We start from the raw sequence: 16,733 nt of genomic DNA on the forward strand, positions 1-16,733 counted from the left end.
GCAATTATTTCCACACTTTAATTCAACAGAGAAGAGTCACTGCTGATTTTTGAGAGACATTAAGAGTCATTGAGCAGAATCAGCCTTTAGTGTTAATAAGAAAAACGAGCTGTTCATTCCCTTGCATCCCACTGTGCGATACTAACCGAGATAATGACACTTACTGTACATTCTCTGTTCTGCAGCCGTGTCTCAGCGGCCGTCATAACATCTGTTTTAACTCTAGATGACTGTATTTGAGTGCTGAGGCTAAAACCTCTCCATGGCCATAATTTTCTGCCGTCGTCCCTTAACTCTCTGCCCCCCCCACCCCTCACCCTGGCCAGTCCGATGCCACTCTGTAAGAAAAGAATTAAAATCCACAGTGCAATCATACTGTTCTGTACATTCTGTCCATCCGTGTGAGCACCACATCGGCAAAATTGCCCAAAATTACAACACAACACAGGGAAAACCAAGCTCTCGATTGAAGGCCTCAACAAGTGTGTGTGTACCATTCCTCTTGATTAGTGTGTTGTGTGCGTGGACGAAGCGTTGTCCCGACGTTAATGAGCGCCATTTGTCTTGTTTCTCTTGAATTGTCCAGCATCCTCATCAACCCGGGAAACCACGTCAAGATGCAGGAGGGAACACTGGGGTTCTTTATCGCCAGTGACGCCAAAGAAGTGAAGAGGTAAATCCACTCGTCCCAATGAACCACTCTACAGCTGATTATCTAAGGTGCTAAACATTTGTATTTGTTGACCGTGTCGCTTTTTAGAGCTTTTTTCTACTGCAAAGCTTGTCACGATGACATCACAGACCCTAAGCGGATCAAGAAGTGCGGCTGCAAACGACGTGAGTATAGCTGCGCCTTTACTTTGCCCCTGTTGACACCCCCTCTCCCTCCCCTCCTCCCCCTCCCAAACCTACCCGTGGGTCTGTTCGTCTCATTATACTTGAGGTTTTTAACCGTACTCTGATCTTTTGCCTCTCATCGTTCCTCTGTACTGTGGTACAGGCTATTTTACTCTGTGTTTTCATACCATTATACCCTCAGAGCAAAGGGTTTGCTATGGGTCTCATTTGAATTCCCGTAACATTCATTAGGATATGATTCTAAGTCTGTATCTGATTTTTATTTTATTGCTAAAAAATGTCATCATGGGTGTGTTTTCTAATTGATTTAACCATTGATTCATATATTTATTTATGCTAAAAGTAAGTTAAAGTTATTTTTCAAGTGTTAAAACTAATTGAGAAAGACACAACGGATAAAGGTGATTGTTTGAGTTGACAGCTGAACAGATGAACAAGAAAAAAATCAATACAACAGGTTGGAAATCTGATTATACCATTGATATTTTAATAATATAAACATTGTTTACCCAAATGCATAGACAGTAACTCCTGCAGTATAAGCTAATTTTGAGATTTGTGCAATTTATCATTCCTCTGCTTGTAGCAATAAGATTTTATTTCTCATATTTAAAGAATAAGTAGACATGACCTACTTTGTTATATCACTTATAAATACATTATCTTAGAGTATTGAAAGTAATGAGCTCACCGTTAAACAAATCCATATTTACAATATTCCAGTCCATAAACAAACTGTTAATTGTTATAATCAAGTCTGTTCACCACAGGCCAGTAAAATCTCTCACTAGTTTTTTCCCCTATTTGTATGCAGACATGACATTATCATTAAGGCAGGAACAGCATGTGAATACAATCTGACCTATGTGCACTAGTCACTTGTCAGGACATTTTAGCTGCTGGATAAATAATTCAGGTGAATATCCCCATATTTCCACTAAAGGTCACAGATAATTACAGTAAAGCAGCCTGGTAGAGACAAAACCTGGTTTTAAAACAGACACCCATCATTTCCTTCTTTTGTCTTTGTCATGTTAATGAATCTGACTTTTTTATTTGTCTTACTTCTGCCAGGCCTTTCACACTCTGGTTTCATTTAGATAAACTGTTTACTGTTTTCCCTGATGGACGTGGTTTTACAAAAAAAAATTCATACTACTGTAGTTTCCAACAATAGCTTTTAGAAAGATGACACTTCCAATGGGAGTCTGTCCCACACTATGTTCTGTTCTATCATGTTTTGTTCTCTTTTGTTGTTTTCCCATGTTTCTTTATGACCAGTGACACATTTTTGATGTATTTCCTTCCCTGCTGCCATTGGAAAACGCCACTTTATTTTAACTACTCGCTGGTAGTGATTTATTGTGAGTAAAAACAAAAGGGTTTCATTTACCCAGAGTGCAGTGCAAGTGTTTTTATTTTCCTCTTCAGCAAATAGTATACTGTATCTATGTTGCATGTACCAGTGTAGCTTCTGCATCCCTCTCCTTGCCTCTCATTTCTACACTGTGCTCAGACCAGAACCAAAACAGCAGATATCGAACTCACACCAGCGCCAGTTCTCCTCCTCCTCAATGGCCCAGTTAGCTTAAGCTAAGATGAGTTGAAAATGACAATTAAATCGAGTGTGACTTAATCACATGTGGCCAACGGGCTCTCAATTTTTCCTCACTATTTCGATCATCAAACCAAACCCGTACTTGGCAGTTGAAAGCCAATCTGCTCCGAGTCTTCTGTCATTATCCGTGATTAACCTCCTCCCAGTGTCATGCTCCGACAAAGCGCAGAGAGGACGTAATAAAATTCTGGGTTGTCATACGTTAATCATGGATTTAGAGGAGCTAACGCAAAGGGAGGAAAATGATCAAGGATCACTGAGATTTAAAATTGATCTGCTTTCTGTCAAACCAAGTTTTGAGTGCGGCCTTGCTTTCAGAGAGCAGAAAATGTCCTTGTGGGAAGTTTTTCAAATCCTAACTGGTGTCGGCTGCCAAAACACAATCAAAACAATCTGGCCTCCCCCCCTTTTTGCCCCACTTCTCTGTGATCTCAGCCCCGTTTCTAAACTCTGGGTCCTCGCCTGGCTATGGCTGAGGTTTCAGAGATCATCGGCTCCTTTCAGAATTAAATGTCACCGCATCAGCCTCGTGTAGCTCCAATCTGGACAGTCCGAGGGCCTTTTTTTTTTTTTCTTTTTCTCTTCTTTTCTTTGAACTCACTGCACTGGGTGAAAAGTCAGTTAGCAATAGCAGTATTAATTGTCATAGCATTACTCTGCCACTAGATGGTGGTGCCCTGCCAGGGTCATGTCTAATATGACTTATGAAAATGGTGATGTCTGTAGAGGAAACTCAAATCCCCTGAAACGTGTTCAGCAAGAATGCAAGGACTAAATGTGTTTTTAATCGACATTTAATTTAATCAAAACCTGAATCTACCTCATCATCCTGAGTTTATTTAATAATGTTTTAGTATTTTATGTTTACAGAATGTGGTATAGATAGGATGTGTGAATTTCAAGGAAAACATATTAATGCACTGTGTTTGTTGTTGCTGAAAAGCTCAGGTTTTGAGCTTACTTCCATATTTCCTTGCACTCTTGCTGAATAAGGGGGATCTATCAGAACAGTGCTTTCTTTGGGACATCCTCAGGATTCAACATAGCGCCCTGATAGCTTCTGTTTGAGTATGTCATGCTTTAATGGATTTTAAGAGGTGGTATCCGATCAAACTCAAGCAGGCAGTTTATCAGGGCAGCCGTCATGTTGAATCTTCAAACGGGAATGCCCTGAAACGAACACCTCACGATCCTGTAGGCCGGAATCTGGGTATTTGTGAAGTCAGAAGTCAAAGACATTGTCAGTGTGTCTGTGAGTCTTTGTGTATGTTGTCCATCGCTCACCCTCCTCGTGTCAGCAATTCACACTGTACCATACATATACTGTGGTCCCAGTCCCCCGTGCGAAAACTCTGAAGTTGAGAAGTTTCAGCATGAACTGAAAGCCTTGCTGCACTTGTCTGCCATGTCTCCAAAACTGTTTCATCACTGTGAACAGTTATATCTGTATTTCCCCTTGTTGCTGAGAACTAAAGTACTTATTTCTGCATGCTCTTATAAGGAACATGTGCATGCTAGAGGATACAACAGTCCCTGATGCCTCCATCCCATGGGTTGTGATCTGCGTTCCCCATTCTTTTCTTGGCCAGAAGCTGAAACGTATATCACTTAATTCAGGACCTTATTTCCCGATGTGACTCGGAATCAAAGATGCTGAGAGTGTCTCTGTAAAGGTGCCAGACATTATTAGTCCGCTGTCTGCTCTCACCTTGGCAATGAGAGAATGGGGACCAGGGACTGTTTCTGCCCAGAGTCAAGGCAATCTAGAGACGCTGCTCTGGGAACTTTCACTCCTGCTCCCCTCAGGGTTTAGGGTTTCACACAACACACACACACACACACAGAGAAAATAGATGCTTTACAGTATTGTGGCTGCAGGCTAACCGGTAGTTAAGGGTTTCTACAGTGGTATAGTGCTGCAGACTGCACATCCAATCTCACCTGAACAAGAGCACCTAATCTCTGGATTGGCAGTTTTGTAAAGACTAAAAAGAAAGATCAATGAAATACTTTTTTACAACGTTTATTATTGTATTGATGTAGGAAAAAAAAGTATGTCACCCACCGATGGATACTCAGTAAATACTAGAATGTCTTGGCCACCACTGAGTATCCAATGTGTTTAGGATATTACATGTGGGATATGGCAAACAAACAATATAGCACTTCCTAGATTTGGTGAAATCCGAATTTTAAAATGTCACGAGAGACTATTAGTCCACAGTTTAACTTTATTGTGTGAAGACAATATAACAACATATTGTAGTGTGCTAGAGAACGGCTCTGTTTATTGGAGCCATCACATTGGGGTCTTACAAACACAGTACCCCTCTTCACTCCTGATGCCAGATTACCCTTTCTATAGGCAACTGCAACAACTTCTATACTTAAAGATAATAACTCTAATATAGAACAAAGAACATCCATGTTACGTACACAACTTAATTTACACCTCCCAGCAACAATACACTGATTGTTTGACATCATAAATTGAAAGTATGTTGAGAAAATGAAATTGAATTGAAAATGATTATATTGTCGTTGTCATTATTAATGCAAAAGCACAAAAACATGACAACAACACATACTATTGGTAACATTAACACATAAACCTGACTTATTAATAAAGAGAATGCCAATCTATAATTTGCTTCTAACATAAGCTACCGAGGAGCAGCAAAAGGAGGAATGTGCTATGTCCTCTTCTTTCAAAAGTCACATTGGCTCTTTTAAAATGATCATTTCTGAATATACGACATGAAAATGATTTTGTGTAGTTACTATTTCTGCACACATGCACATTAGAGTGAAGCTTCCCTTGGGGAGTAGAGCAGTGAAGAAGCAGGTCTGACTCGAGCATGAATTGGCAAAGTCTATAGCCAGTTGTATAGTGCGATGCCTTGGACAGAGCCGCTACAGCTGCATGATGGGATACAGGTACGTGATCCACTCGTTCAGCCCATTTGGATAGAGGATGTACAAATGTATGAAACATTGTATGAGGTTTGCTGCTGAAGACATTGCTCATGCCTCTCTCCCCCGAATGCCTCCCTCCCTCTCCCCCTTTTCCTCACCCCTCTTTCCCACTGTTATAGTTTTGCCTTTTGACCTGTTACAGCCTTAGCACACAGCTTGACCCCTAGAGAACAAGTCAAAGTGAATGAAAAATGATTTTACATCGAGCCATAAACCAAATTATTACATTAATTAGATGTCCCAAATTTTATCAATGAATTGTCGAAGTCTAAAAAAGAAAGTAATTTGACGATTTCCTGAATGAAATTTGATTTTGAATACATTTCTGCGCTGTGTTGATGAACTTTGGGGCTCAAGTCTGTGGGAGCGGGTGGCTAAGGCTTGCACTTTCTGATGAAGTTACCTTCCGACTTCCCCTGGATGAATAATTTCTCCTCTTGCCATTAACCTGCTGATTTTCCTCTCCTCTCATCCCAAAACATGACTGTAGCCAAGATGTCCGTCTACAAACGAATGAAACTGGCATGTTGTTTTGATTGCGGCCGTTCAGAGCAAGACTGCTCTTGCATGTCAGGCAGTGTACATAGTAACATGGACACCCTTCAGAGGGCCTACCCACTTTCCTCTGTCTCTGTTCATGATTGCGCAACCACTTTACGTGCCTGTAAGTGACACCGCCCAACACATGCTGTTACGTGTCTGTGGTGTGTGCTCTGTGTGTGTGTGTCGTGCCATGCAGAGGTACGTGTGTGTGTCTGTGATGTTGTCCACGTGGTGTATCTGTTAACTGTGACTCCGTAGCTGTGGTTTATTGGAATTTGTTTGTTATATTTCTGTCTATAAAATCTTTTTTATTCATATAAAGTTTTAAGGATAAAACGTTTTAATTTATAAAACGTTTTATTTATCAAGTTGTTTCTTACCTACTTGCATCTTTATCCATCTATCTCTGTATCTCTGTATCTATATCCTTATTTCACATTCTCTATATCTATCTAATTTTATATATCTCAATTTCTCTATATTTCTATCTCTATATATCTATGCCTATTTCTTTATATCTCCATCTCTATTCATCTTTATCTTTATCTCTATCTCCATTTCCTTATATCTCTATCTCTATTTCTCTATAGCTCCATCTCTATATATTTGTATCTCTATTTCTTCTATATCTCTAATTTATCTCTATCTCTTTCTTTATAGCTCTTTATATCTCAATTTCTCTTCATCTGTCTATTTATCTATCTCTATTTCTCGTATTCTATATATCGCTCTCCATATATCTATATATCTATCTATATTTCTTCATCACCTTTGTTTTCTTTTACTCGCACTTGAATTCCCTTATGTTCAGTTATTTCTCATTATTATTTGACTGGTCTTAGATCCTGAGTGTAATGTGTGTGTGTGGTGGGTCCAGTGGTGGTGTGGCTCTGTGGTGCTGCTGCTGTACTGTTAAGCACTGTAGGTGTTAGACATGCTGCACCAATCATGCAGTTGTGTGATAATATCACTATTGGAGAGTTGGTGTTGATTTGTCTTTTAAGGTAAGATATCTGTGTACACAACAATGGAACATATTTGTTTATTTATTCTCAAGGTTTTGAATTGCAATTTAATGTTTTTTCTTTATTTATGTCTTTTATTTTACTTTGGAGGTATACACTGTTTTCAGTTTGTTCACTTTTCAGTTAAAGCATTTTTTTCATATTTGAAACTGGTCCCTTACTTTTTGATGCAAGTCCTATTTCATTTTTCTTTTTACCTTTGACTTAGCCTCCCTGAGCTACTGTGCAAGGATTTAAATTTTTACACTGCACAGTTGAAGATAATTTATGCCGTATCTGTGATGGTTCCCAGTCATCCAGGACAAAGTATCTGCAGGAGTTGCTCATGATCACAGGCAACTGAACTTGCTTGTGTTTCTCATCCAAGTTCAGTCACTAAACACTTTCATCAACAAAGATGGACTCACAGGGAACCACTTTTGTTTCAAGTGAAATGCCACTGAGCTGAAAGAAATCTGCAGAAATCTCAGAACCAACAACTTGAGTGAGACGCATTTCACAACAAGGCTGACCAGCAGATACGTGGACAGAACTGAAGAAGCCTCTTGGATATGATTTGAAACAACTTCAAGAATCACAAGCAAGTCCAGTTGCCTTTGTTCTCATGTGCAACTCAAGATGTCCTCCTCTGATTTTCTTAAGATCAGTCTGTACAACTCCTACTGTATATAGTCTACACCAGGAGAAGAGAGATGAATGAGGAGGGAAGAGGAGAGGGTGGAGAGAGACAGAGCGAGAGAGAGAGAGGTTTTGTCAAGCAGGAAAGAGGACAAAAAGGTAGATAAGGGAAAAGGAGAGGGGAGAGAAAACACAAAACGAGAATTACTAAAAAGGTGATATTGGCTTGATAAAGAAAAGGTTAGAAGACGGCGCCCCCCCTCCTTCTCGTTTTCCTTTTGAGTGGATACAAAATACAAAATTGTCCGTCAATTAGACATGGCAGCAGCAGGCCTCGCTATCAAAGCGTTGGGTTCAGACATACAGATCTGATTTCCTTCTCAACATTCTCCCACCGTCTGCCGACTCAGCCTAGATTAGTGTCAAACAAGCCATGATGAGTTTGGCTTGGCCTCTTGTAGTTCAGCCTGCGCTGATATCCCCTGATACCAATTACTGGCCATTACATGGTTACTGATCTCACTTCTCCCTCAACCCCCTGTAGGATTTCAGGAAAGCCTCCTCAGTCTTAGATTTCTTTCCCTTTTTAACTCTGACTTTGTCTGAACAAAGTGAGTTTATTGAAATAGTGTATTGGGCTTTGTCAGTCAGGGATTGCTGGATTTCCTCTCCCCATTTCCCATCTTTTTTTTTTTCCCCCACTACACTGAGAGGATAAGACGTCTTTATCCATGATGACTTCATGCTCTTGTAGATCTGAGCCAGATTTGTCTGGAACCTACTATTTGGATAATTGATTCCGTGGATAGCGCTGTTTAATTTAATGCATCCTGTGATCTGATGCAAGTCACATTTATGCTGCACAGTGTGATACACTCACCTTTTTAATGGTGCTATGAACATAAACCTTGGTTTTGCTTTATGGACTTTAATGATACAATATTTTAATGAATTGCCTTCCCATCCAATGGGTTTAGTGAGTAATGTGGTATTTCATGAAATGATATAAACCCTACACAAAACTGGACAAATTAGCCAACCAGATAAATTCAGTCTTCTGTTGTTCGGGATTATACACATACAGTGATGTTGAAATTTAGTCGGATGTTGAATTATTGGAGTGAAAAGGTACGATGAGACATAAACTTGAGTTTTCAGGAAACCTTTGCAGATTTTGCTGAATTTAAGTTGTTTCTATATTTAATGTTTAATCAAAACTATAGTTTAAAGCGTAAATTATATTTGCAGATGAACTTTAATACAAAGTTATAGTCTCCGTTGTGTGATTTGTGTGTACACTAAGGTTTTGAAATATTGTCTTGGAAGTTATTTTAGTTGAATCATACGTTTATTTTTGGTATATCAGTTACATGCATTCTTACTTTGTGACCTGATTATCACCACAGTCAGGGTTTATATAATCGAGAGGTTGACGCTTCTATGATCTGAGCTATGGACAACAGTAGGGGGCTCCGAGCCCGAGAGATGCTTTTGGCTGTAGTTCACAACCTTCTGGGCTGTGTGTGTGTGTGTGTGTGTGCGTGCGTGTGTGCGTGCATTTGCACATCTAGTGTGTGTAACAACATGCACTTTCTATCTCTTGTGTTTCTAGATGTGTTTGTATCTGCATCTCATTGCCGGGGACCTTATCTGTCCTGACACAGAAATTATGTTTGCATTTTCATTTTCCCAGCCCTGCTGGTCCGTCACCAAACTTGCCCTGACAGATCCTGTCCACCAGGCAGGCATGCCCCCCTCCCCACTGACACACATACACACCCACACATCCACTCCACCCCCACCCTCTGTCCAATGCCACCTCAATACGCCCCAGATGCTAGCCAGTTAGTCTGCCGCCTCTGCAGTGCGGGCAGATTGCTAGAGACAGATGCCAGGGCCACCTTAGGTCCCTGTTTGAGGATCCGTGTCAGAGGCCAGCCCTGGGCACTCACTGTGACCTTTACTGCTGGAAGAGACTATGGAAAAGAGTGGGGAGTGTCAGCAGCTCAGAGCTCAGTTTAAGTCTGCACTCAACCAGTACTTATATTGGTACCAGTCGTCTGTACCTCCTCAGTCAAGGCCATAAACTGTTATTCATAGATTAATAGTGGAGACCTCAGTTAATCCATTTTTTAAATTTCCTTTCGCACAAGAGATCCTGACTACATGTTGAGATCAAGTCCCTCTGTATTGTGTGTTCGCGTGGCAAGTGTGTGCTGTCTGTGTTTTGGACGTCTACATCCATGTTGTCTTTGTTTCCCACGGTGACTTCCTCTGTTCTGTCTACAGACGTCACAGTGTTAAAGTAGAAATGTAGAACGTCAGAGCATTTTATCGATGAGAATTATTGCAATGTTGAATCCACCACTGAAACTGTGTAACCTCAAATCCAGACCCTTTGAAGAAATGTAATAATTAGACTGTCATTCCATCCCATCACAGGTTTAGTACACTTCCCTAAAAGCATGGCTCACACTGAGAGCGGACACATCATTACATTCACCTGTCTGCCATTTTTTGTGCCATCAATGCCATACTTACATCACCACCACCATTACTTTAATCATTTATACCTTTTTTTATTTTTGTCCTCATGCCTCTCACTGGTAGCACTTCATCATAGTTACATTTGATTCCATGTCCATCCACTGCTCTTACGTTGATGTCTCTATTCCTAATGTGTCTGTTTCATTACATCCTTTCTCCCTCCGTGTGACCTGCCACTTGTCTTTGCATTCTCCTCAGCCAAATATAAGTATAATGGATATGTCAGATCACGTAAGTGTGTTTCTCCGTCCTTCTCCATTCTGCTCCAGCTCTGTGTTTACAGTCTAGACCCCCTATATATTATCATATGTAACATAACTAGTACTGATGCTTTGCTTTAGTTTTTTCTCTGTTGTCCCCTATTCCTTTAGCATGTACTGATGTTGTCTTGTGTCTTAAGACCAAATGTGAAAAAGTAAACATAACAAGTAAATTCAGTGTTTAACTTATATACATATTGTTTTGTTTCTAACTTATTATCATTAAATAATATGGACCCTACTGTATATTAACAGGAAGTTAAAGTAGCCCCTGGTATTTCTAGAATTTGACAAAAAATTATTTGTGTTTGATAATACCATGTAGTTCCATAAAAATATTCTTTTTGTATTGTGCTGCATGTAGCAGCAGATGGCGCTACAACACCAGGGAACAGTGGAAGTCAAAAAGAGGCTGGCGTTCGATTCAAAGCCGATTGCAATTTAGGTAATTTTTGGGTAAATAATTGTTAAATGCATTTATTTCTCTCTGGTTAAGAATAAATTTAAGTTTTTTTTTCAAATGCTATTCGTCAACTTTAACATTTTATTTGTATATTTTTATGTAATGTTTTTGTTCTTACAAAGATTTAGACTCTTTATTTTTTTTCCTCTTTGAAATAGGGGCTGCCTCTTTAGCAAATCTAAAAGAAATTGTAGCAATCATATTAGCAGTTTTATTTTCTAACTGTAACAACACAAAGATGCATGGCCTAAAAAGCTATTTCATGCATTTGCACTGCCGATGAAGAACAAAGCTTGTTCACGCAGCAGAAAGTATAAAGGCAAAGCCAGCTCAGCTCACATACAGAAGAAAACATTTTCCATTGTTGTTGCTTCTCCTCATCGTCCAGTTTACATTGGGTCATGGCGATCTGATAAGTTCTTGCATGCAGGACAGCACCGTCATGTGATTAGCATTTCAGGAAGGGACAGTTGCCGTCTGGGTTGTGCAGGATGCACAGTGGACCTGCCAGGGCGGGTGAGTGCTCTCTAACGCTGCACGTGTTTGACAAGGGCCAGATGAATCCAGGAGCTATCGGTGGCGCCCCGTAAATCAAGGAGGCAGCTGACGGCTGGGATAAACGTCTGTTTATCGCCCGGGGCCACACAAGCATGCTCTCTCCTCCAAACAACCAACCAACCAGCCCTTTACCAAAGGGAGGAAAAGGGCTCCGCCTCTCGCAGTCAACTTTGCAACCAGATATTTTACTCATCTGCCCCTGTTGTCTTTCTGCAGTGTGCCATGACCCCTTCAATACATACGGCTTGACTCTGCAGAGTGTGTGTGTGTGTCTGTGAGTCTGTGTGTGTGTGTGTGAATGGCTGGGTGAACATCAGGTATACATATGTATTCTCATATTAGACACAGAAGGTTTGATTATAGATTACTGTCAAAGTTGCAGCAAAAAAACCAAAAAACAATTCAGCCTGTAAATCTACTAAACTATTTAGATTAAGAATTAAACCAAACCTTCCACACATAATCCAAAATGTATCTGATAAATCTTTAATGTTTAAAGTTTTTTTGAATAAGTAATAGTATAAATAATTACTTTTAAATTTTATATTTGCTGAAATGAAAGTACCGAGCTACACGTTACGCTCGAGATGACACCGTATCTGATTTGACTGGCTTTAGCCAAGCCGTGTCTCGAGCTTTGTTCTACCACAAAGTGAAGCACAATGGAGAAGTAAAACTGAGAGGCTCCTGATTAATTCATGTTTGTCACAATTGCAAAGTAAATGTCGCTGTGAACATTTTCAGCTGAGAGTGTACGCCATGTTTCAACAGCAGGTTTAGAAAAATAATCAAGGATTCCTGCTGTTATGGCATGAATTTTTGAGTTTATAGCATGAAATGAATCTAAACTGAAATAAGAAAAATTGCAATGTTTTTAACAGAAACAGCCATTTCATATTTGTAGTTTATTAAATAATCATGACATATATTTTTATTTTAACAAATATGGCAAAAAGAGCAGAATTTAATTTTGTAAAGTTTAACACCTTTTACTTTTTATGAGAATTAATACAGCCTTTCTCACACTTTTTATTCTCCATTGTTTGACAGTAATGGATGAAGTTAGACCATCTTTTCAAAACTGCTCAGTTAAAACCACCGGCTGCACCTCTGCCTCCATCACCTCAAATGAATTCCTTCCCAACACCCTGCACCCCAACCAGGACCCCCTGGTCAGCCCGGGCACAATCAACATCCCCCTTGTTAATAACCGTAAAGGAAGCCTGCTCCCCACGGGGCCAAGGCCCGACCCCTCCAAACTGCGCTTCAGTATCTCAGGCCCAGGAGATGTGACGGCCAGATCCCGGGCTGAGAGTCGGCTGAATCGGGCCCGCAGTCTGCCGGTGAAATACCGCTACCACCCCAGTAATGCCATGCTGCTCAGTCACAGTAGGCACTGTAGGTCGCCCCCTTAGCGGGATGCATCAGTCAGTAACCCCGCCTGGCCCTCCCCTCCATTGTGCCTTGTTTTCTGCATGACGGTTCACTATGCTGGAGCTGCTGCTGTCGTTGCCCCCGCTGCTTTGCACGGATTTGCTTGCTAGTGCAGTGGCTGCTACTGTGTGGGTGACTTCCCAACTGGAGGAGTGTTATAAGACTTGTGAATTTAGAAGTGGGATTTTTTTCAATTTGTATTTTTTAGACGTGTTGCAGAAATTGTGAGCTTTGAGGATACTGACCTTTGGGAGACGAAATAGACTCTTTTTAAGTTTGCAATCTTTCTTCGGAAAAGCTTTTAATGCTTAGTGGCTGGAAAGTATTTAGTTCTATTGTTGTAGCTTCAATTGAGAAACATTAGATTTATACTGTTAACACATTAAGTTTAAACCAGGAGAATTCTGTCAAACAATACGGCAACAAATGCATATTTGGTATTTTCAAAGTACATTAGGGAGCAAATTATTTGTAAAGTGGAAAGTGCTTGTGATATTAGCTACTCCAAATGCCCAACTTCATAAAGGAAATGTCAGAGAATGACATTTTATTAGAAGGCAAAGTCATATTTCTTATCTTTTATTAGCAGAATTAGGTGACAGCCTAGAATGGGTGCTCAGATAATAATGAAATTCCACATGCTTGGAATAGTCACGGCTTGCGGCGGGCACATTGATTTGCACTAATATCATGCTGTGTTATTGATTCCTAACCAAAGGACTAATACAGGTTTGAAGTGACAGTGCACTTGGCATTTGCTGCTGAGAGGGTGCAGAGTGGATGAGAGTATCTGGGTGCCTGTCTGAACGCTCTTGAAACTCTCAGACAGTAGTGAAGATCAGACTACTGTTATAGCTCCACTGAAATCTTCAGACAGTCGGGCCTGGCCTCACTCGTGGCTTCTCTTTCTTGTCCTCTCTGTCTGACTGGGACTTAAGCAAAGTTTGGAAGAATAGTGTTTTTTCCCCCCCTTTTGTTTCTCAACACGGAAAAAGGAGAGTTGACAGAGAACTGAACTTGAATCTGATCAAAAATGAGCTCTGTTGTGGCTGCAGCTCAGAGCTCTACAACCACTTAACAGCCAAAGTGTCAAACACAAAAAAGTGGAATACTTCATCTTTAATAAATCATTTATTTTTTCAGTTTAACTTTTGAAAAAAAACAGACCTGACCTTCATCTGCTGGAGGGTGACGAGCAATTACTAGCTGCTTTCATAGCCTACTAACTCATACCCTGTCAGCGTCCGTCATGGTGTGTGTGGAGTGCTAAGTGATCTCTCGGCATGGAGGTAGACCTGTAGAAGAGCCATTGTGCGCTTTAGAATGAACTGGAATGATGGGGTGGGGTTAAATTAGCTACATGAAGAAAAAAAAAACCATCCAAAATCCATCTCCATAACCTTATTTATCTCATTGTCATTGCTTTTGCCCGCGCCCCATTGACAATGACAATCTGTACCATCTCATGGCAATTAATGATGTAGGTAAGCATGGTCACTCTGATGCAGACTGCTAGAGGTCCAACCACCTGCGCAGTTTATTGGGTTTACGGAGCCGCAGTGTAGAAGTGGAAGCCCTGTTAAAGTGCACCTTAGCAGAGCCAAAATATGGGGGTTTTGGGACGTGAGCCTTCCGTGACATTTTCAGGTCGTAAATTGGTTTTTCTCCGTGGTTTTCTCCTGCCCTTCTCAGATTTACCATTGTCCGTTACTAATGCTTTCTCTACATTTTCCCAATTTGACACTGAACAATTAATTTTCCTTTTTTTCTTCTGTTCATTTTTATTTTTTTAATTTGTTTGAAATGACTGATTGATTGTTTGTTGGCTATTTTTTTTTTTTTTAAATGTCAGGTCCAGCACACTTTCCCGAGCATCTGTCTCTGTTCTGACATCCTGTGCATGTGTTTGCAGTTGAAGACGAGCATCCGTCGACGCTCTCACCCAAAAAAAAGCAGCGCAACGGAGGGATGCGGAACTCGCCCAACTGCTCGCCCAAGATGATGAGGTAAGCGACGCCGATTTATCTCCTTCCGTCTTTCAAACATGGAGTGAGAGGGAGTCAGATAACGGAGGAGAGGTGGAGGGAGGAGAGGATGGAGGGAGTGCACGCGTGCGAGATGCTGATGATGGTGCGGTGGTGGGAGTTTTTGGATGGAAGGAAAGGGGGCAAATTAAGGGTGGCAGAGGAAGGAGGTAAGAAAGTCTGCAAGAGAGGAGAAGTGCCCTGTTATGCTCTGGCTGTTGAGGATGGCATGCTGTCAGCTGTTAATGACGGAGCTGAAATAATATTTCTGTCATGAAAAGCGGCTGTGAGGAGCTGTTTAAAAACTCCTCTGGCTCTAAAGTCCCAGCTGTCACCTCCTCCGGTCTGGTCCACATGTACTCCTTAAACAATGCTGGCACTAATGACACCAGCAACCAATCAGAGGGACCTGCATGGTTACTTTGCCCTCAGGCGACTCCTCTATTGTGGGAACCCCTGTGAGTACTGTTTCTGGTACTTAAGGCCATATGCGAGATGTATCATCACAATCAAATATGAATTCAAATATTACCTTCCTTTTATGCTGTCCCGTGGAATTAAATTGCCGTTAATTGATTTTGAAGGATAAAAGGGGGCTAGGTTTTTTTTCTTGTGCTCCTCCGCCTTAGAGGCACGGGTTAGCAACACGACAGTGTGGAAAATGCAGGGGAGGCCGCGGCGTGCGTATCGGGATGGCGGCATAAACGGATGGCGGTGAAGATCTAACAGGACAGGAACACTCATAGCTACGCTGCCTGGCTCCTAATGAGGCTGAGTGTTATGGTCATCACCTTCACGACTCTACTGGAGGAAAACATCTGGAGAGAGATGTGTGGAGAGTCTGAAAGTGTGTGGGGAAATACATCATATTTTTTCTGTGTGGAATTAAAAATCCCTGAAGGCAAAAACAGTATTTACAGGATGTTTAATTTCTGCAACAAAGAAAATACAAACGTTCTTTGAATCCCATCATTGATTTCTGATTTATATGGTTGTTTTTACTTGTTATTGTGCCCGTGGTGTGTTTTCCTTACATTCTAGCTGAGGTCCTTGTATGTTGGTTCTGCGCGTTTCCCTTAGGCAGCGTTCCTCCTACTGCACTGGCGTGCCTATGTGATTTTGTCCAGCACTTGTCAGCCTCCCCCTCGGTTCTCCACAAAAAAAAGCACATAATAAGCCTTCACACTTGCCAAACCATTAGCCCAACACAGAGTCATACCCTTCAGTCTAGTTTGCAACAGAGCATCATTTTAGATGCCCTTGCTTAGAGGGAGAAAACGACTACAAAAGCAACTAGACATTGGCGTATTTCCAGCTAACTGCTTGTTTAAAAGGCTGTTTAGTTTGCCTAACTTAAAGCACAAAACCTTTTCTTCTCTTCCTTTTTTGTTGTTTTTTTTCTTGCTCGCAAGACGGGCCCTGTTTGCCACGTAATATATGCATCTCTGCTTTGATCTTGCAATGATAATAATTCTTGAGAGTTATTTACCCAGTTTTGAAAACGCTTCAAAGCGGTGTCAAAGTTTTTTCTGCTTTAGGGTTGCTTCTGTATTCTGCTGGCTCTTGGGTACTGGGGATGACAGGTCCTCTGTTATAGGTGTAGATTTTTTTTTCTCCAAGTCTTAGCCTTCAGCAAAACATCAAATTACCCATCACAGTCCGCAGCCCCCCCCCCTCGCAGCTGCCCCCGCCAACATATAACACCATATATATTAAACAGTTGTTCTTTACAAGGTGTGTTTTATGCACAATGAAAAGTGATTGTTTGAGGTAGCCTTAGGGATACTTTATTCTACAAGCAAGGCGGGG

General features: G+C 41.0%; 1 protein-coding gene across 22 annotated transcripts in view; it reads left to right on the top strand.

The window, feature by feature from the left end:
- Window positions 1-16,733, top strand: part of kcnma1a (potassium large conductance calcium-activated channel, subfamily M, alpha member 1a) — a 135,861-nt gene that overhangs the window by 94,879 nt on the left and 24,249 nt on the right. For 10 of the 22 annotated variants that reach the window (XM_069538037.1, XM_020094824.2, XM_069538038.1 and 7 more), the window contains 3 exons: window positions 587-673; window positions 761-837; window positions 14,813-14,906. In XM_069538037.1, the coding sequence (XP_069394138.1) occupies window positions 587-673; window positions 761-837; window positions 14,813-14,906 (258 nt within the window). Of the gene's footprint in view, window positions 1-586; window positions 674-760; window positions 838-2,213; window positions 2,223-5,942; window positions 6,117-10,383; window positions 10,417-10,809; window positions 10,891-12,516; window positions 12,865-14,812; window positions 14,907-16,733 lie in introns of all 22 variants that reach the window. The other 12 variants (XM_069538031.1, XM_069538034.1, XM_069538039.1 and 9 more) reach the window with 8 other exon arrangements.

This window comes from Paralichthys olivaceus, chromosome 14 (assembly GCF_024713975.1).
Source record: "Paralichthys olivaceus isolate ysfri-2021 chromosome 14, ASM2471397v2, whole genome shotgun sequence".
NCBI classification, from domain to species: domain Eukaryota; kingdom Metazoa; phylum Chordata; class Actinopteri; order Pleuronectiformes; family Paralichthyidae; genus Paralichthys; species Paralichthys olivaceus.